The sequence below is a fragment of the Protopterus annectens genome, chromosome 15.part0 (assembly GCF_019279795.1).
Source record: "Protopterus annectens isolate FY-2018-M chromosome 15.part0, PAN1.0, whole genome shotgun sequence".
Classification (NCBI taxonomy): domain Eukaryota; kingdom Metazoa; phylum Chordata; order Ceratodontiformes; family Protopteridae; genus Protopterus; species Protopterus annectens.
The window spans coordinates 457,482,642-457,505,072 of NC_056749.1; the positions used below are offsets into that span (position 1 = coordinate 457,482,642).

The 22,431-nt window shown below is 37.2% G+C and overlaps 1 protein-coding gene across 2 annotated transcripts in view; it reads right to left on the reverse strand.

The window, feature by feature from the left end:
• HEPH (hephaestin) overlaps nucleotides 1-22,431 on the reverse strand; it is a 995,050-nt gene that overhangs the window by 139,237 nt on the left and 833,382 nt on the right. For both annotated transcript variants that reach the window (XM_044057195.1, XM_044057196.1), the window contains exon 17: nucleotides 5,425-5,650. In XM_044057195.1, the coding sequence (XP_043913130.1) occupies nucleotides 5,425-5,650 (226 nt within the window). The remainder of the gene's footprint in view (nucleotides 1-5,424; nucleotides 5,651-22,431) is intronic.

Sequence of the window (22,431 nt, forward strand, 5' to 3'; positions counted from 1 at the left end):
TTTACTCTAAACACTCTTTCTCTAGGTAATACTAGTTCCTCACATAAATCTTACCACATCTCACCTTTCAACATACTTCTACCCATTCATATTACAATCTAAAGTGTGTATTCAAGGACTATAGTAAAACTATTTTCCTTAAGTTGCAACTATGTTTCATTATACAATGACCCCCCATTAATACTCCAAAACGTGCACACTGATTGGTCAGCGTGCACGTTGTAAATCAGAGTTATAGTAATGGAAAAAGGTCCAGTCACCCGGACTTTTTCCATTAGTATAATTCTTTTTTACACTGTCTCGCTATGTTAAACTCCTTTAACATAGCAAGACAGCTTTAAAAAAAAGTAACGGAGATCTTCCTATCTCCGTTGCTTTTTTTAACGGTGTCTCACTATGTTAAACTCCTTTAACACAGCAAGACAGCTTTAAAAAAAGCAACAGAGAGTCTCCGTAGCTGTTTTTATAGCTGTCTCGCTATGTTAAACTCCTTTAACATAGCGAGACAGTTTGTAAAAAGCAACAGAGATCTTGCTTTCTCCGTTGCTTCCGCCCACAGCTCTGATGTACTGCGTAAGCATATGCATGCGCAGTACATCAGAACTGCCGCAGAATACCAGACAGCTGCGGAAGGGCAGCAAGGAGGCATTATACAATGCCATTATTTAAGAAAAGTAATTATTTTTTTTCCTAAATAATGTCATTGTATAATAGCAATAACCCATTTCTGGGTGTGGGTAATGCTGGATTTACCCACTGTTGTCTTTGTTTGGCCACTCGGGCTTCGCCCTTGTGACCAAACTACACCAGCCATGGGTAAATCCAGCATTACCCACACCCAGGCGTGGGTTATTGCTATAATATCTATACTCTGACTGACAGCCTGTAGTAGGAGGAGATGCAGTAATGTAGTTTATCTATGAAAATTGCTCACCCACCAATTGTTATTTATAATACCTGATTTAAACTCTATAGGTGACGCATTTTCCTGATAGATTTTTTTTCAGTTTGTGTTTATAAAGAGTTATTCTCTGTTTTCCTATACTAGACTAGGCAACACTGCCATTAATAAGAATATTAACATAAATGTATTTTTATCCAGTGTTATATGTTTAACACAAATGTCAAGTCATGATTATGTAACCCTTGTATTTGTAATTATAATTATTGTTATATGTTAAATATGGATCTTTTTTCCTTTGGCCTTTGCTGAAAAAAGGATATTTGTCCAGTCAGACTTGCCCAATAATCAAATGTAAAACAAAATAAATATTCAACAGTTCATAATTTTTAAAGTTAAAATTGACAAACATTTGTGTTTTTCTTTGTTTACTGGTGAATTTGCTCATCTGCTTATATGTACAGTCGGGTGCTCTTCCTCTGGGCTATTTAAAATTAGCAAACAGACTTGACTAGTGATTGGCTGGTTTTTATTTTGTTGTATACTTAGTATTACTTAATTATTGTATATTTTTATATGACAAATCTCATATCTAATTTGGAAATGAATTCTCATTACAGTTTTATAGAATCTTGTGTTAAGTAAAATAAATGTTGCAGCATATTGGTGAAGGTGTGTTTATTTATATTTATTGACATTTGTTTACCAAGAAACCCCGACTGGATCCAAATTGTTCCATTTTCAGTGGCAGCCTTTAGAGAAAAGCTCCATTAGTACAAAAGTTAAGATAAACAATCATTACAAAAGTTAAACACTCATATGGTTCCATTTTTAAAAACTGCACTAGTACAAAAGATAGGTTAAACAATCAAAACAAGAAGTTAAACACTGTTTGAAAGCTTCCCTAGGGGTGTTCGCTGCACTTGTGGTGAGTCAGGTTGTGTGAACATTTAGTATCAATGTGAGTTTTACTGCAGTGTACTATATTTTATGTGCTGACTGCTGATGTACTTTTTGGGGGGTTTCCCATTTTCTTCATTGTGGTGCAACCTTGGACCTGACATTTGTAATTTTTGGAGAATAGGGGTTTGTCACCCCCCACCCCATCAAGATGTTCAGGTCGGCTTGCCTCCTATAATTTTATTTTTTTATTTTTTTGGGTGGTTTTATTTTTGTTTTTTTTGGCTCCCCATTTTCAATATTTAATTCTGGATAAACGGTGAGATGAAAAAATATTACAAAATGGTTTACCTATGTGCCTTTGGCAATAAGCTGTGTGTTGCTAATTTATGGTAGAGTAAATATTTTTCCACCAAAGCTTACGCCAAATGTGCAAAAAAAAAATGCAGTTTTAAACAAGCATTTATAATTTTATGTTTCTGTATTTATTTTAAAATTCTGGAATAGCCATGAATGGAAGGTTTATTTCTTTCTTTGAGTTATAGCAACCTCAGGGTTGATTATCTAAGTTATAATATGTGTAACTCTCCCAACCACATATACAAACACATGCACTCCCTTGGAGATATACTGAACTTCCTTTACATATGAATGTTCTATGTTAAGATTACCACTAAATCTGTATCGTACTGATGACTGATGCTACATCATGGTTTTGTGCAAAGACTCATCAGAACAGTAGATGTTTGAAAAATAGGATTACGGTTGTAGGAATCATAATCTGTCTTGCATAAACCATAGACAAGCATCAGTCCCTCTTCTGCATCTTACTTAGCAGTCAAAGATCCCTTTGACCACATGGCTACAACCTTGACCCATGCATACTAAAAGGCGCACAGCTGAAAGAGGAAATAGTAAGTGGTATTAACAAACAGTTGTACTCTGTGTAAGGCGATGGGTACTGTACACGGTAAGCAATGGGAGAACATTACCACTCTTTTGTACAACAAACAGAGCAATGGCAGAAGTTCTCTCATGGATGCAAATGCAGTAGTATGTGGACGTGACCTATGTTAATTATCCTCAGCATTACAGATACCTTTGGAGTTCAGAAGCTTCAGGATATGGTAAGTCACAAGCAGGCATTATTATGCGACTTCAGAGCAAAGCATCAGGCCTACATATGGCTGTCAACTGCATTACTCCCACTGACTTAATTAGGAAACTGACAGCATAATCCAGCATGCTGTTTCCCCAAGAAGGACAAACTGTACCTGTAAAGTTCAGTGCCATGTGAGTACAGTCTGTTCACCTATTCATATTATTGATTCTTAAAAGTTTGCCAAAACATTTCACAGGATTCAATATCTTTTATTAATTGTGCATAGCTTTGAATTTCATTTTTACTTAGTAGTGCAAATCTGCCAAAATGAGCAGAACAACTTTCTCTATGATGTAATGTTATGAATACTGCACAGTACGTTACCATCTTATTTTTGGTAATGTTATGAATACTGCGCAGTATGTTACCATCTTATTTTTGCTAATGAACAGAACAGTCAATCGGTTCACTCTGAATAGTTCATTTGCTTCAAGCCAGAATCTCATAAAAATTCAAATAATATATCAGTTTCTGACATTTTACATTGATGCTACTGAAAACATATTTTAAAAATGTACCATTTTTCTGTGAATTTTTAAGTCTCAGTCTCCCCAAAAACAGTATCATCTTTAAGATTTCTTCTGTCAGTTTAAGCAAGACTTTTGGGTTGAAACATAAAAATCTGCAGACTTTTCTGTGCCATAAGAGTTCTATTTATGTCTCTTGTTCCATCTATGACTACTTTTTCTGTCTTTTTTCCCTTTATAGAGAGAGAACCATAAATAACAGCAGAATCAAAAATCAAACATTTAAAATAATACAGTCCTTCAGATATAACGTAATTATCAGTCTTCTGTGACCAAGATGCCTAAACGTGGAATGTTGCATAAGGCGGCACCTCCCGTGGGAGTTGGTACTCATGCTAGCTCCCCCATTTCACAAGAAGGTACCTGCGGGTTGTACTCTAGTCTTCCCATCACTCCAGTGAGCACAAGCTGCAGATGTGCAGCAAGCCTGGATCATAAATGTGGATGTCAGAATCATGCTGGAAGGTAAAGATTTTTAAATTGTAAAAGGTCTGCCCCCACCCTAAACGGCATAAGTCCATCTTCCGGGTTGAGGCAAATCCCTCATCTACTTCCCAGTAACTCTGTGTATGTTTTTCAAGTTCGTCTCACTCCTCATCCTGAATTTCTTTTGCAGTACTGGCATCTGGAGATTAAGACACTGGATGCAGGGGGACGATTAAGACACTGGATGCAGGGGGGCGAGAAGGGAGTGAGGGGGCATTTACAAGTTCTGACTTAGTCTTGTGGTAAGTGAGCATGCTATACACGAATACCCAAGGTTCAGTCAGCTGGGAACAGGATTAGATGTCAGCAGAAGTAACAAAAACAGCAAATGAAAGAGCAAATCCCCTGTCAAATACTTTGGCAATTAATTGGTATTTTAAACATTCATGGATGTTGAAAAATTGTGAAGTGAATGCTAATACATAAATAAAAAGTGAGCAGGTTCTGAAGGCAGCAGCAAATAGAAAATCTATCATTTATAATTTTCTCCTCACACAGGCTGATGACTAATGCAGTTTATTTGGATTCCCTAGAAGTACCACTACTGTTCACAAAGCCACATAGAAATCATCCCTTCCAGTTCAGGTTACTGAGGTAATGTACATGGTAATATTTTGCATTTTCTTCAGCTAATGTGATAACTAGAGGTTCCCTACAGTTAACTGAAGTGAACTTTGCTGAATCACTGTTTACAGTGTCTTCCTTATTGAATTCTTTGGTCAACAAAAACTAATTGAGATGGGTTGGAAATAATGTAACCCTATCATGAGGAGGATAGACCACCCACAACCTCAAACAAATGCAACTAGCTTCTGGATTACAGTATCTCAGAATATTTGAAGTGATTTAACTTATCAAATGATTCTGCAAATAGGATTTGTTGAATTTATCTCAGATGATTTCACTTTGGCCAAATGCAAAGTCTGTTTATTTTTTAGCTTTTTTCCCCCTCTTCATTTGAATATGCTTACATCTGTTGACAAGGTATGTCCAAATATAATGCTACCTTTCACAATACCACACTGAAAAGACAAAACAAGAAGCAACAATAACATATCCCATACATTTACAATAAAAACACCAAACAGTTGCCAAAACTGTGAAATGCTAAAGATAATCCTGGTATATATTTTGGCTAGGGTTTTTTAACTTAAGTAAAGCACCAAGTTATTCCCACCGGTGGAATCAACTTTGTAGCGAATAACAACACAAATATCCTTAATATGGTCTATACTTAATGTGGTAATAACACAAATATTCCTAACAAGGTCTATACTTAATGTAGTAATAAGACAAATATCCCTACCATGGTCTGTGTTTAATGTGGTAATGATTATTTTTACAGCTGTGTCTAAAAAGAAAAGTAAATTACAGTTTCTACCTTCACAAGTTCAACCTGCATTTCACATGTCTGAGATCACAAAAACAGAGAACTGTAAAACACATACCATGCATTCTGTTGCTTTGCACAAATGCACTGTTTTCAAGATCCATTTCAGGTAGCTCTTTATTTAGATAGACCCGTATATTGTCTTCCAAGTACCAAGACTCATTCTCATCAAAAACTAAAAATAAAAGAGCAAATTCTCTGTCTATGTCTTTTCTTCTTCCTTTTGGATTAAGGAGTCCTTTTTGACAAACAACCAATGGACCAATTAAGCCACTATGCAGATCCTAAAAGGGAGAAAGAAGACAAAAATGTATTTTAAAATAACCCTGAACTTGGTTAAAACCCCAGTACAAGCTAAAAATATAGTAGTAAATTAGACATATAGTGCACTACTCATAACTCAGTTTATCTGATCAGTAGTCCCTGCCCTTTAATATAAGACAGTTCTTTCTGCATATCATTGCATCACACATTCCTCTTAATCCACCTTTTGATTTAAGGTATTTATTTGTTAACAGGAAGATAGACCATAAATAATGGAAAACATACAGCAAATGTTTCATGACAAGGAATTTACACACACTTTTTAATTATATATATAGTATAACTACACATTATGCACAAGTTTTATTTGACAAAAAAGTCAAAAAAGTAGACATTAATATATTTAGAAGGCAGATTCAAAGCAGGATTGTGTTGACAGTCCTAATATATATATGTGTGTGTGTGTGTGTGTGTGTGTGTGTGTGTGTGTGTGTGTGTGTGTGTGTGTGTGTGTGTGTGTGTGTATGGGAGTGCTAAAGAATCCTGAAAACTCAAAATCCTGAAAACACACAGGATACCAACACTTACTATACTCCAGCACAAGTACATACAGAAACAAAGTACAAACCATATTACTCTTCTCCAAGTATAAGCAGGGGGGCAAGCCCCCATGTGCATCCCATACCCCCTGCTACTTAAATATATCAGCTCCGAGATTGCACTTAGTGTACTGAAGTGCAGTCTTGGAGTTGTTATATTTAAGAAGCAGGGGGTGTGAGGGGCACAGGGGTGCTTGCCCCACTGTATATAGTTGAAGGGTAATATGTTTCTGTGTGTACTTGTGCTGGAATATAGTAAGTGTTGGTATCCTGTGTGTTTTCAGGATTTTGAGTTTTCAGGATTTAGGTCTTATAGGATCCTGTAGTGCTTCTTTATATATATATATATATATATATATATATATATATATATATATATATATAATATTAGGACTGATATATATGTCAAATATAATGTTTTTTATTAACAGTATGTATTTTCTATTGTAAAACCATAGCTTGCTCTCTGATAGATTGCCTCCTAGAGGGCTACATATCGGTAATACATCCACCGTCTGTCACATATGCTAGAGTTTAGTTTTGTTTCCTGCTGAAACAACTATTATATTAATAGTATTTATAATACAATGCAAAACAAATGCACATTGCTGTAGACTGACAGAAACAAAGCACATAATTATTTTAGAAGGTGTTGTCTAGGGGATTTTAAATTACTTGTGGCATAGGCAAATTTACATTTATATAAAACTAATCAAATTGTATTAATAAGTTCACGTTTAGAAATATTATACTTCACATATTTTGCTGTATATGATGTAACCTAAGCAACATTACATAAATTATTCAGTCCTGCTTTTTTTTAAAAAGAAACATCTTTATTAAACCATCACTTACCATCATACATTTATATAAATAAAAACAAACCTGCCTGACACAATCTTAGTTTTAAGCATTTTACATCACAAACCATATTGATACACTCCCAGTTGCAAACATTATACATTACTTATAATCTACCCAATCATTTTCAGTCAAACATTACATAGCTCATTTAAGTCATGCCTTCTTTTAAACCTCATTCTTCCCCTTTTGCTCCCACAATTCCCATTTTTCCTGTGCAGTTTGCTCCTACCTTTTTCTAAAGATCTCAATTCCAGTTGTCTTATCTCTGTAACTATATTCACTACTACTAATATAGTTGGTTTAGATTTTGATTTCCATTTTCTAGTAAATGCTTTTTTGGCAGCCACCATAATTAAACATAGCAAGGCCATACCATGCCTGGGCAATTCCAGTTTTGTATCATAGCGCAGAAAAATCATCAATCTGCCTACCCAGCATCTCCAACAGTGTATCCCGAAGTGAATCCTTAAAGCCTGGCAACTCACCACACTCCCAGAAAATGTGTTCCCAATTATTTTTCTTCCCCATCACACCTCCAATATCTGCTGTCTATGTGAGGAAAAATTCTCTGGAGTCTGCTTGGGGTATAGAAATATCTATGTAAACATTTCTAAGTAACATTTGACAGCATCGGTGATATCTACTACTTTTATTTTGCACAATCTTTACAACCAGTGACATAAAACATTATGGAAGACCTGCATTTAGCAGAACTGTATTTCACATTTAAGTAACTGCATGTATATAGGCATTTAATATTAGCAGACTAAATCATTATTCATTTATTGACATTTGTTTACTATGAAAATGCGAATGAGCAAAACCCTTTTGGGCACAGGGAGAAAAGCTCCAAAAATACAAAATATTAACAAGTATTAAAATAACGAGTAATATACATATGCTGTTAATAACAATGTTAAAGGCAAAGATGCAGTAGTGTTTTCTGGTACAATAACGGTGGAATTACATGTAATAATCACACTGTGAAATGAACATAATCAGATAAAAATGCATTATAATATGAACATACATAACAATGTAAAAGTAAACAGTTCAGTCTGCATCACATATGTACTGTTAGAGCAAACAGGAGATTAGATGCTCTGAAGAATAGATAAAACAGAGAAGTGAAAGGAAAGTAATAGAACAGAGAAATGAAGGAAAAGAACTGTGTAGTTGAAATGGGAAAAAAGAATGGAAAAAAGAAAGAGAAGAGGGGAAAATAGAGATATAAGCATAGTGTCGACAGATAAATAGAGGCTTAAGTAGATCATTTATCACTGACTACTGAAGCAAAAGTATGTTATATTATAGTACACTGATGGAAGAGAGCGAATTCTTCCCTAGGGATGTACAGATGCAAAGCCATTTATCAATCAGATGCTGTTTTAGAGTACACTATTCTTCACGAGATGACACAGTACACATCAGAAAAAGGCAGAGATCGTTGGATTGCAAAAGCAGACAAACCGCTTCCCAACTTTTACCCACATGTCCTCAAGATCGGCACAACTTAGGCATATCAATTTATAGGCAAGTATTTTGACTACACAGCTATGCCAATGTGGTGCCTGATAGCATTTTTTTATGGTTTCAGCAAGAGCCTTTTATGGTGTTGGAAACAGTTGAATCCCTCCTTTTTATGGATGATGTTTAAATCATGAGTGAAGGGGAAAATCAAGCCAAAGAGCATCTGCAGACTTTCATCAAGTTATGCAATTTTTTTAAGTGTTCCCTTAATAGAGGATAAGATAGAAGGATCAGCTAAGGCATCAACATTTCTGGGTATAAATTTAAACACCACAAAAACTTTCATTGAACAAAGGATAAGATTCACAGGATTTCCTTGTTCATAAAAGTATTTTTCTCCTCAAAAATGGCTACCATCAGACAGGTTATGAAGCTATCAGGTCTGCTCAACTTTGTATGCTGAGTTACAGCATCCTTGTAAAAGATCTGCTAACAATCTGGTAAAGGTTCCACTAGGAGGTATAAGAAAGGTTTAGTTCAATATTATAGTCAAAGACAGCTTCAGATTTTAGTATTTTTTTATCTTGGATTACAGTGGTACTACATCTCGGCAGGACAGTATGGTAACAAATGTGAACTTTTTCATAGATGTTTCTGGCAAGCTTGTCATTGGTTGGTATTTCAAGGGAAATTAGTTCTCACAACCATGGCCAAAAAATAGTTCTATACAAGAAAGAAAGACATAATTTTTTCTTAGTTTTCCTGATATGGATTTTGGTCCACATATAGTAAGAATTACTTAAAATAGATGTGTTGTATTCACATCAGACAACCTAGCATTTGTGGATGTCCTCACCAAAAAGACTACAAAAATGTCTGGATTAGTCCAGTTTTAAGGCTTTTGGTGCTCCTTTCCTTAAGTATCAACTTGTCTTTCACAGCAGTACACATTAAAGGAGTTGGGAATAAAATAGTTGAAGCACCTTCTTAATTACAGGTTCACCAATTCAAAAAGCTGTCTCCTCAATCAGATGTCTGCCCATCCAAGTGGAGAGAATATGAATGACTGGAGAAGGATAGCAACATCTTGATTTTGGAAATCTTGGTCCAGCAGTACCAAAAAAGCACATATCTCAGGAATTAGACTATGTGCACAATTTTTCCACATATCAAATACGAGTGATCACTAGGAGTCTTATCAAACTGTATTGTGATACCTTCAACATTGCAAAAACAAGGAGCTCTCCCTAAGTACAGTCATAATCCATCTTTCAGCATTACATTTATTTGCAAAAGTTTTTCAAGTCCTAGACATAATCAAACAATGGACAGTTGCCACAGTACTAAGAGGGAGGCTTCTCATTAGTAACTTAAACATAACAGGAGGTGGCCCATAAGTACAGATCTATTGAAATCCATCTCTCAAAGCTTACATGATCTATCTGGCTCATACTACAGTTATCCCCTTTGGGCCACATAGTTCTTGTGGCTATATTTTGGAGCTTTCATATCCAGTGATCTCATAGGTAACCTAAAATAGTCAGAAGTTATTTTTCACCAAAGATGTAGTCATCTGGATCTCCAGGTCTAAAAGAGGCCAAACAAGTCATGAACATCAGCTTACAAAACACAGGAGTGATGCTTTACTCATGTCCTCATGTATGGGGGTGAACACTAAAGGAACTAACTCCATGTTATAGTAGCAATAACTTTGTATATACTGACAATGATGGTTGTAATGTTACCATTGCTCAAATCTCCAACTAATTCAGGAAAAATTTTAAAGCACGTAAATTCTCCCCACCTTACACATCACACTCATTCAGAAATGAATGAGCCTCTGATAGCTGCTCCAGGATAGTCTGCTGAAATTATTGAAAGAGTAGGCAGGTGATCCTCTAATACTCGTTTAAGATATATTTGCTAGAATAATCATGAGTAACATCATATAAGTCGCATTTATTTCAGGAGCAAGGTTAATCCTCATTTTGGGACATTCATTCATTTTGCAAACACAGGCCAGAGCTGCTATTTGGGCAGTGTTCCAAATCTTGGGTTACAGAGAAATACCTTTGTGGTTATTTGGAAAGCAATATGCCCCTGTAATCACAAAACATTATGTGCACACAGGGCAGCATGTGTTTATAGCATTCTCCATCTGCTGCTGCCTATATATCTGTATGAAACCATAACCCAGATAGTATCGGCAGTCATATGTTACAAACAAACCATTCTATATTCTAGCTGCACATCTTATAACACTAGCAAACCTACTAATTAACAAGACTTCCACACACACATCACAGTGTAACTAAATGCTACAGGCCTATATGCCTAAGTGTTGCATATCTGTATTACAGCTGGTAGGCAGGAATGTTTTTTACCACTATTTTGTATTGACTTTTAGCAATGCACTCTTGCTAATATACTGCTTATTCTATTCTGATTTATTTTTGCTTTTATTTATGATCTTCCTGCTGCTCTATATATAAAATAAATTAAGGCATTTTTGATTCCGTTGCACTGAAAGTTGTACTATATGAGCAAATTGCAATTTGTGTTTAGCTGAAAAATTAATAGCCATACAGTTTGTGTCTGATAGTGTGTACTTAGCTATATGTACTGCTTCTACCTCTCTTATCTTCCATTGTCTAATATCTCTATTTCCATCCCATTTTAGCTTTTACCCAAACTGCTGAGCAATTAACCATGAAAAAAAATGTATGGCCCAAAGCTCTCAAGCGGGAATCAAAACAGCCCTGTCCATTCAGGACTTAGGAATTGTATGCCATAGCTTTGTTATACAGCTATTCTAAGTTTTGCTTTTCTTGTAACTTTACAGGGAGCACGCCGCTATAGAACCTCTGAAAGGGCCACCCCCAATTTTGTTTCCTACCTATCTGTTGGTCTCCTACTTTTAAAAGAATCTTACCCCACTATAGGCCTCCCCACTGCTTAAAACCATCCCTTGTCCTGTTGTAATACAGTGTGCTAACATACTTATAATTGTTTCTTTAAACTCTTTTATTGTGTTTTTAACATCCAAATTGTCCAAAAACATGCTGTTCCTCCTACCTTGACCTTCTGCTCATGGTGATTGTTTTTTTTTTTTTTTGTTTATTTTGTCACACTTGTAGGCAGGCGCAATCCACTCTGGGCTCATTTCGCACCCCTACCCTACCCCCATTCCCTCCCACCCACCCCTACTTTCTCTAGATTTATACTTCCTGTAATCCCACCCCTACAATCTAGACCAATACACATCCCTATTCTTATTGTCACCTCCCCCTCCCCTACCTCCCCCTTTCCAAATACTCAACTCCACCCATCATCTATTCTGACTATTAAATACCATCCCATATTTCCCTCCTAATCTATGTACCACACACACCACACCTTTCATCAACCTTACTTATCCTCACTTCTTTACTACTACTATTTCTATCCACCTACATTCACTTTAAACTTAATATTTCAACCCACAATCTTCAACAATTACCACTCACTCACTGACATGCTAACAAAAGTAGCTATTCTAACATCACTCCATCCCTATTAGTAAACAACACCCTATGCTCAGCCAAACCACACTTCACCCCACTACCAATAAACTGAAATTAACACATTACCTGCCACACACACTACTCCATCTCCTCATAGTATTACCCCAATGTATAGATGTTCACCCCAACTCTGGACCATAGAACTTACCCAAAGCTTCCCACATCCCTAAAGCCCACAACATATTCTTTGTAACTATCAATGCCCAAAGCCTTTGTAACAAGATCGCAGAATTCCAACAATGGCTCAGCCACCACTCTCCAGACATAACAGCAATAACTGAAACATTGCTTAAAGCGCATATACTAGACTCTGAAATCCTTGCACCAGGCTACAACATTATACACAAAGATAGGATCCAGGGGGTATAGCCCTAATATATAGGGACTCCTTAACAATAAATATTCTTCCAACTCCTGCCCCACTTTCGGTGGTCTAGAAATCTTACTGGCATCCCTCTATATAAATCCTAACAAACCACTCCATAATGTCTCCATTTATATTCTCCCTGATCATAACATCTCCTAATTAGAAGACTTCCTAGGATGGATTAACCATGCTATTCCCCAAGAAACAATCATTCTAGGAGATACTAACATTAACTGTCATAACCTAACCTCCAAAGCTCTTAACACTAGCATTAATCTCCATAGTTTCACTCAACTTGTCACTGAGCCTACACATGCTTTAAATACCTGAGCTGAAGCTATATTAGACTGGATCCTAGTTTCCCATCTTCACTACTATACCAATATCAGTATCCTCCTTAACACCCTAAGTGACCACCTACCTGCATACACCCACAGAACCCATTTAAGCATCCCCAAACCTCACATATACAAATCAATCAGAAACCTTGCTCACTTCAACCAAGAAACATTCAAAGCTACCCTTCAAGCTCAAAACTGGTCCCTATTAAAATCACTACCCCTAGATGATGCTGTATAATACTTTAACAACATCTTCTTGAATGCACTAAATAGCCTAGCACCTATTCATACCAAACACTCAAAACCAAATCATGTCTCCTGGTTGACTAAGCACACCAAACAAACCCTCTTGCCCAGAGACAAAGCCTGGAAATTTTGAAAAAAATGCAGAACCACAGAAAATGAACTAAACTACAAAAAACTTAGAAATGGCACATAAAAACTTATAACTGATAAGAAAACCTACTTCTCCTCTAAACTCTCCTCCCAAAATTCAAACCCTATAACATTATGGAAATCTGTACCTTCTGAATCCAGGTAATATTCAAAATCCATCACCAGCTCCTGACAAAAAAACTCCAGATAGCCCATGTATTCAATAACCACTTTATTGACATCATCCAAAAACTAATCAAGGACTCTCCCTCTAACATAAATCCCATTTCTAGCATTACCCCCACAAACACCTGGGCCAGTGGAAACTACAGCCCAATCTGCTGAATCCTTTATAAACGCATTCTATGGACACCTTCAGGAATGCATGGATCATGCAATCCCAAATAAAACCAAGACCCATTCCCCCAAAGGTAGGCATCCTGTCTGGTAGACCCCAGCCATAAATAAGCTATACAACAGAAGGAGGAAGCTACTACATGATAGAGCAAAATCCCTAAAAGGGAAGGCATCTCTGATCAGTACTAGCAAAAAACTACAATCGCTCATAAAATCATCCAAGGCCAGCTTTGAGAGAAAAATTGCACAAGACACTAAAGATAATCATAAGGCTTTCTTTAGTTATGTTAGATACCTGGGTGGCAACTCCCAGATATGCTCAGAGTTAGTCCATAATGACAAAAAAATACACTGAACCCACAGACATTGCCAACATCCTGGCAGACAGGTTCAGTGCAAACTCCCCCCCCCCAAAAGGGACAAATATCTATCCCAGCAGAGTGTTGCCTCCCTGACATCTCAGATGCCCAGGTGAGAGCCGCCATCTCCAAAGCAAAAAACACAGCATCAATGGGACTAGACGGTGTTCTGGGCTGCATGCTACATGAACTCCATGAAGAGCTGAACCCACACATAAGGCTGCTGTTCAATCTCAGCCTTACTGCAGGATATGTACCCAAAGAATGGCGTACAACAACAGTGGTCCCACTCCACAAAGGAGGTGCTTCTACGAACCCTGGAAACTACTGCCCCATAAGCCTGACTAGCCTGGTCTGCAAAGCTATGGAGAGGATCATTATGGAACTTATAAACAAAGACATTGGGGACCTACAGACACTGGATCCTACCCAGTTCGGCTTTGTTAAGGGCAGATCCTGCCTCTTGAACCTGGTCGACTTCTTTGAAACAGTCACCAAGGCCATTGATGAGGGTAAGGTAGTTCACACAGCCTACCTGGACCTCGAAAAAGTCTTCGACACAATACCCCACTCAGGCATCATAGACAAGCTCTCCAGCTTAAATATAAACCCCTATGTCATAAGATGGGTTGCAAACTGGCTCAAGGACAAAACCCACATGGTCAGAATTGCTGGGGCCATGTCAGACTCTAAACCAGTCACAAGTGGCATCCCACAGGGCTCAGTCCTGGGACTTCTCTTATTCTGTATATATTTTTCTGAGGTACAGGCTAACACGGGAGGACTGTGGCTGACCAAGTTCACAGATGACTGCAAACTGGGTGCCATAATTGACTATCCAGCTGACACAAGCATCCTCCAAAAGGGTCTCATAGAAATGGATAACTGGTGCCAGAGCCATAGCCTTAAACTAAATGCCAAAAAGTGTATAGTTATACCCTTTGGGAAAAACAAAGTGCTCACAAATTACCACACAGGTGGTAATCCATTAAGTATGCAAGAAGTAATTAGGGACCTAGGGACCCAAGTTGATAGTAACCTCTCCTTTGACAATCACATTGCCAAAGTGGTTAGAAAGACCTTCTATATAGCCCACCTTATCATGAAAGGATTTACATCTAGATCAAGGGAGGTCATTGTGCCCCTTTGCTCTTCCCTCATCAGGCCCACAATTGAGTACAATGCCCCATTTGGGATGTACCTTACCCGACACCTGCAGCAACTAGAAAGACCCCAAAAGTACCTCACAAAGAGGATCAAGGGACTCAAACAGATGCCATATGCTGCTCGGCTAAAGAAACTCCAGCTCTACGCAGTTGCATACCACCTACTCAGAGGCGATCTATGCCTGACGTACAAAGCCATGTCCAACCCGGAATTAATGGACATGCTCCATCTCAGAAAATCCAAATCCCTTAGAGCTACGCAATCGAGAGAATTGAACCTCAGCACAGAAATAAATAGGACATGCTGGAAGGACAGATTCATAACCCAGAATCTCCCTTCACTCTGGAATAGAATCCCAGTCCATGTTAGACAGAGCCCCTTACTGACTCTCTTCAAGAGGAATCTTGACGAGTGGATGGAAGATTGTAGGTTTACCCTGGGGGTCACTTCTGTGTCACTGCTAGACAGAGGCACAGTAAACGAACCTTAAAAAGGGCACAGTAAAGTCATTCCAAGGGGTGGCAAAAGCCAAACACACTCTAGCTAGGCTTATAAATGCCCTAGGGCAGATAGCCTAGTATGAACCTATGAACCCCCTATCCCCCACAAATAATTCACGAGTTAATTCATCTTTCTCACTTCAACCTGTGCCTATATCCCTAGTTCAAAAATGACTAACAAATTAAAACCCTGCTCACACTCTGCTGATAACTTACCACCAGAATACTTACAACTAGCAGCCAAGACTACAGCCTACCCAGTCAGCATTCTTATTAGACGCTCTATCACTGAATCATATGTCCCCTACTATGGAAAAAATCCATTATTACCTCACTTTACAAAGGAGGTAATGCCCATGATCTCTCAAACTACCAACCCATCTCCATCCTTTCCCCACTACCAAAGATCCTAGAAAAAATGTATTCAGACCCAACTACTCAATCACCTCATCAATAATAACCTTTTATCTCCCACACAACATAGCTTGTGCCCAGGCCATAGTACAACCTCAGCGTTACTCTCATTTACTGATATTGTGAATAAAGCTCTTGATGCTGGTCTACCTACTTCTGTACTCCTGTTAGACCTCTCAAAAGCTTTCAGCACAGTATCTCACCCTAAGCTTTTGCAACAGCTATACAAACTGGGTTGTACTCAAAGGGTAACAACCTGTTTTTTCTCCTTCCTAAACAACAGACAGCAATCAGTTAAATGGCAAAACCAACAATCTGACTACCTTGCAAACAACACAGGTGTCCCACAAGGATCCATTTTAGGACCACTACTCTTGAATATATTCAATAATGATCTAAATAAAGCCTCCCATCAAAGCATACTAATTCAATATTCAGATGATTCAACTATCATCTCATCATCCAATAATTTGTCTAACCTCCAAAAAATCACCCAAGATGCCTTCTCCTCTATGGAAACTTGGCTGAATGACTCTCAATTAATTCTTAACCCCAAAAAACTAAGCTGTTATTATTCTCATAAAAACATCCAACTACAGAATTCAAAATTTTCTCACATAAAACAGAAATAGAACAGGCACAATCCACAAAACTTCTTGGAATTACTATCAGCAATAAACTCTCTATTGAACAACACATTCTCAACACAGTAATGAAAACCCACTTCAAACTGGGGAAATTATACCGACACGCACTTTGCCTTGATAAACAAACTAGGATCAAATTAGCTAACACCCTGCTTATTCCATCTCTTACATACAGGAGCTCCATTTTCACCAGTCTCCATACATCACTTAGTAATAATCTACAACAATGCTACTGTAAGATAGCAAAATTCACAGCTAACTTGTCAAACCGCTCACGCCACTGCAGTGCTCTCTCAAACCTATCCTGGCTAGAATTTCACCACTATCTCCAGTTTACTCAACTAACTACTGCCCATAAATTACTTTTCCAACCCGATAAATGCCCAGCTCTCCAATCCATCTTGCATACATACACCCCCACTTGATCCCGCTGGTCTACACAGAAAACCTTCTAAGTGTAGCTAAACCCAACAAGAGACCAGGACAATGCCTGTACTTGTACAGCATAGCCAAACTTTGGAATACGCTCCTCTCTTCCATTACCCAGCTAGACTCCTCGAAGGCCTTTAAAGCTGCACTAAAAACCTAATTTTTATATAATCCTAGCTGTACATGTGAAATATAGTGCAAGCCCCCTTAATCCCATAACTTATTCAGCTATAGTCCTGCCTTTCTAACATCTCTAATTTTCAATCACAATACTCTATTGTCCACTACTATTTTCTTTTCTCTGTGATATAGCTTACCTGTGATATGGTGCATGTATAGTAATTTGTATAACATATGTTTTGCAATTATGTTGTTCTGTAATATTCATTTGTCTTCACTGTGGGGTCTTCTCCTCAGACTTCTACTTTTATACTGTACAATATTTGCTTTTGTTGTTTGTATAAATGTGGGGCTTTTCTCCCCAGGCCACCAGTGAAAATGTTTTGTTTTTGCCCAGTGGACCTTCCCGGTCAACAAATGCCAATAAATAAATAAAATAAATAAATAAATATGAGGTCTTCATTAGAGCCAGCTGTTCTTCCATCTTTTTAAGATGGTTAATCAAATACATTCTCTGAATGCAATCATTCTTATCACTGTGGGAAAGACTTAAGATTTATACCTAAGATGCATCTTATATACTGCATCCATCAGGATTTAGCTGTGATTAGACATACTTTTCTACATATTTGTAGTTTGGTCTTCTATCAGACCCAGACAATACTGGGCAGGGTCCTTCAACCCATGAGCTGCAGGAAAAAGCCAGAAGGTAGGTTAACCATAGAGTAGCAAGAGCAAGCTGTTTGCTGGGCACCTCACTTACTGAACACCATGAACTTTATGATTTGGATCCCATTTGTTATAAAAAAGATGGTATTCATCTATCAGCTGCTGTTTTATATTTATTTAATGTGAACTTAAAGTTGTTTTTAAAGGAGCATTGCCAAACTACTGGCAAACTATTGTAAGTCATCAATAGTACCTTCACATTGTCCATGGACAGCGTCCTTACTTGGGGAGTCAATAAGTTGACAATCTACTAATTAATATATTAGATATAAAGGGAGGAACAGGCTGCTTCAGCCAGGTGTGTGGCTACTCATGGACTTTTATACCCCCCCCCTTTTGCCTTCCTTGATAGTTTATAAATTTAGAATTCAGTTCATAATGGAGCTGCACATTCAGTTGGAGGATTTGTTTTACAGTTTCTGTAATCAAATCAATTTAAAGGCTATCAGGAGGGTTTTATGGAATGCCACCCAATGACAGGCCCATGGATGAGTTGGTATCGGTAAAGTTGATAAGTTGTAATATGGTTCATAGTGTTAACACTTATAGTTTATACATTGTAAATGTAAACCTGTAAAAAGAGGTAAAAGTGCCAAAGTACAAATAAACACAAAAAAGGCACTGGAGGGGCACACACGATCCAAAATCCACAAATTTAATAAGAATCTACACCAAAGTAAAAACATATATAATAAACACCACACGAATGCTTAACTTGATTACTGCTTTTTCGTCTAAAAACTTCATCAGATGTGAGGGTAACAATTGCTGATAGCATTTAAATGTAAAATCCCTCAACCAATTAACCAATCATGGCTCATTTCTAATATGCATAAATATAACATATAAAACATTTAAAATTCATACAACTGGTAAAATGCATAAGATTAGATTGAGACCCAAATATATAAACTGTCCAACAAATACATAAAAAATGTACAAATTAGTAAAAAATAAATAAATGCTCAATGCCAACACATTATAGTAAAAAAAAAAAAAAAAAAAAAAATCAATACATTAGTAGTAAAATTATCCTGCACCATCATCTACTGGCCAAACCCTGTAATGACATGAAGTAATTATTTAAAGTTTAGCTGATCTATGCTTTAAAATGGGCACATGACAAACATTGTCATTTAGACCAGTGAACTTGTTTTCCTCCAACACTAACTGTCAACACAGTTTCCTGTACTCCAATCGAGTTTCCCAGGGACCACCTCTAGGGTCAGTTGATAGTGTTTCTGTCACAAAAAAAAAATCAGCCCCCTCACAACTCTGAATGTATTTGAATAAAGCATTGTTGGTATTCGTGGTACAGCGGTTGGCATTGCCGCCTCACAACAAGAGGTTCTCTGGTTCAATCCTCAGCTGGGGAGCCTTCTGTGTGGAGGCTGCATGTCCTTCCTGTGGTCGCGTGGGTTTCTTCCGGGGGCTCTGGTTTCCTCCCACATCTCAAAGACATGCTGTAGGTGGATTGGATACTCTAAATTGGCCCTAGGCGTGAGTGCGTCCATGCGTGTACCTTCTGTGAAAGGTTGGATGCTGGGCTGGCAATTCAACACTGTAAAACTCCACTGACAATCATGAGCGGACAGGTGATCCGCTGTGGTGACCCCTAACCGGGAAAAGCCAGAAGAAGATTGTTAGTATTCTTTTTCTTTGTCCTATCTATCCTCATACATCCTTTGTTTAAATTTCCTTTCAGTTTTACGTATGTAATATGCCTCACATTTGTCACATAAGGCAAGGTAAATAATACCACTAGTATTACAGTTAGCATAACCTTTGCTATTAACATACCTGCCTCTACATTTTAAATAACTGTATCCCCTACCTTGACATATGGGCACTGGGCACAACACCTGCATCTATAAGTGCCTTTATTGCCTTGTTTCTCAGTGCTGAAATTAAGGAGTTCTATTTTCCAAAATGTTTTTAATATTACAACCTTTTCTATATATACATTTAAAAGGTTTATCAAAAATAAAATTCAAATCAGACATTTTGGGGAGCTTCATCCATTCATTTTCTATAATATTTATAACCATCTTCGCTTCCCCATCATATGTAATGACCAGAACACTATTATAAGCATTGTTGACTAACCCAGGATTCTGATTATTCTGACCAAAATTATGCTCATCGTTCTCTAGTATAGGGGCAAACCTAGTTTTCCTTGCCTCAGAGACTTCTTCAAACACCTCCAGCAATACATTTTTGGGGTAGCCCCTAGCCTTGAATAGATCAAAAAGAAACTTACACTCAGCATTAAAATCAAAATCCTCTGAGGTCATTCTACTGACATGGATGAACTGACCCTTTAACAAACCCCTTTTCTGGTAAAATGGATGAGTGCTAGTATAATACAAGTATGAGTTTGAAAAAGTCTCCTTTCTATGTATTTTAGATTTAAAATTACCATTGTATTTGGATATGCTGACATCCAAGTATTTCAACTCATCCTATCCTGTTTCATAGGGAACCTTAAAAAACTAGTCGTGCTAGATAAGTAATTAAAAAATTCCATGAACCTACTTTCCAAATCCACCCAAAACAAACATATGTCATCCAAAAATCAGGTATAAAGGTTCCAACAATCTAAACTCAGATTCAAACACATATTTCTTCCCCCTTTAAGACAGAACAACATTTGCATAGGTAGGTGCACAATGTGCTCCCATCGCAACACCCCTGAACTGTCGAAAGAACTCCCCTTCAAAGAAAATAAAATTATTTTTCAAAACCAAATCCATTAATATTAAACAAGTACAATAATCGTTAAAAGATATCTCATGGTTGTCACATAAAACTTCCTCAAACCACTCTAAACATACATCATGTGGTATTGAGGTAAATAAATCTATAATGTCCACAGAGATAAAAATTAAGTTATCAGAATATAAATTCTTGTTAACCTTTCTTAGCAACTCCCATGAATCTTTTAAAACATTTGTCCCCATCATGGACAATTTCTTAAGCTTTGAATCAACATACTTAGCCAAGGGGCCAGTAACAGAGTCTTCCACCAAAACAATGGGACTAAGAGGGGGATCATTGGCATCCTTATGAACCTTAGGGATGTCAGATATAGAGGGCACCCTGGGCTTATCCACATACAAAAAATTGTAGGTATCTCTGTCTATAAGTCCTTCAATTAACAAATCATTTAAACAGACCTGAATTCCCTTATAAGCAATGTTAATCTCATTCAATGACACTCTTGTATATTTAGTGTCATCACCCAGGATTCCATCCTCTTTCCCTCATAAATAATTCTATCCATCAATACTACCCCCCCCCCCCCCGCACACACACACACACACACACACACACCTTTATCAGGCTTCATTACTCTTAAGGTTCTGTTGTTCCTACATTCATCTAACAAAAAATGTTCACCTTTAGTTAAATCAGATGCTACCCTGTTGCTCTTTAATGTTTGCCTCAATTTGTTTACTACCATACACTCAATATTCCAGACTTGGGGATGTAAGGGTGGGTAAAAGGTAATTTTCCCTTACCAATGCATTTTTGGAATTATTAGGTCTTCCTTGACCATTAAAAAATAATTTGAGATTCTTCTTCCTAATAAATAATTTAAAATCAACTAGTACTCTACTAATGTCTGCTTTTGTTCTGGGTATAAACGTAAACCCTTTAGAAAATAAGTTAAAATGGCCTTTCTGAATAACATTGTTGTAATTAAAAATGTTAAAACCTTTAAAACTTAGATTAGGGCCATCTTTTAAGACATCCACATCACTTTCTGTCTCTGATGGAGCCTGTGGTGACCTGTCCAAGCATTGTAGTTGTAATCCATTGGTCCCTCCTTCTTCAGCCTCTATGACCTCCGAAGAGGTGGAAAATTCAAAGGGTCACCCAAATTAAATGAAGCCCTTCCTTCTTGTTCATCATATACTTGTTCTATTACTGCTTCACCTTGAAAATCATCTCTGTATTTGTATGTCCTAAATTGTTTGGGTTTGGGTATTGCACAGAGTCTTTGTATTCATTATCGATTTTTGTCATTTTTCTATTAAATACACCGGTGCACTTAAATTCAATGTTCCTTAACAACTGAAAGTACTTGTCTTTCTCATTGCCAATCATAAGCATCAAACCATTAACAATATTATTGTTGGTACACAAAATCACATCAAAAACATTATTCATTTCACATTCATTTTTCTTAATTATCGCTCTTATAATGTCGAAACCACACCTATCAAAAAATAAAATAAGTTCTTTATGAAAGTCAGAACCATCACTGACATTGTTGGGGTATTTGCATACTCTTAGTCCCATAGGCACTATATTTAAATGCAAACATTGCTTTAAATACTCATTGTCCATCTCAAAAATGTTGAATTTAAATAAATAAATATCCAACTTGGCTAAATTCTTACCATATGTATCATTAAAACTATCACAATTTTATTCCCCTCTCATAAAGACATATTTATGATTTAAAATGTTCTTAAAATCCACCTTGGTATATTT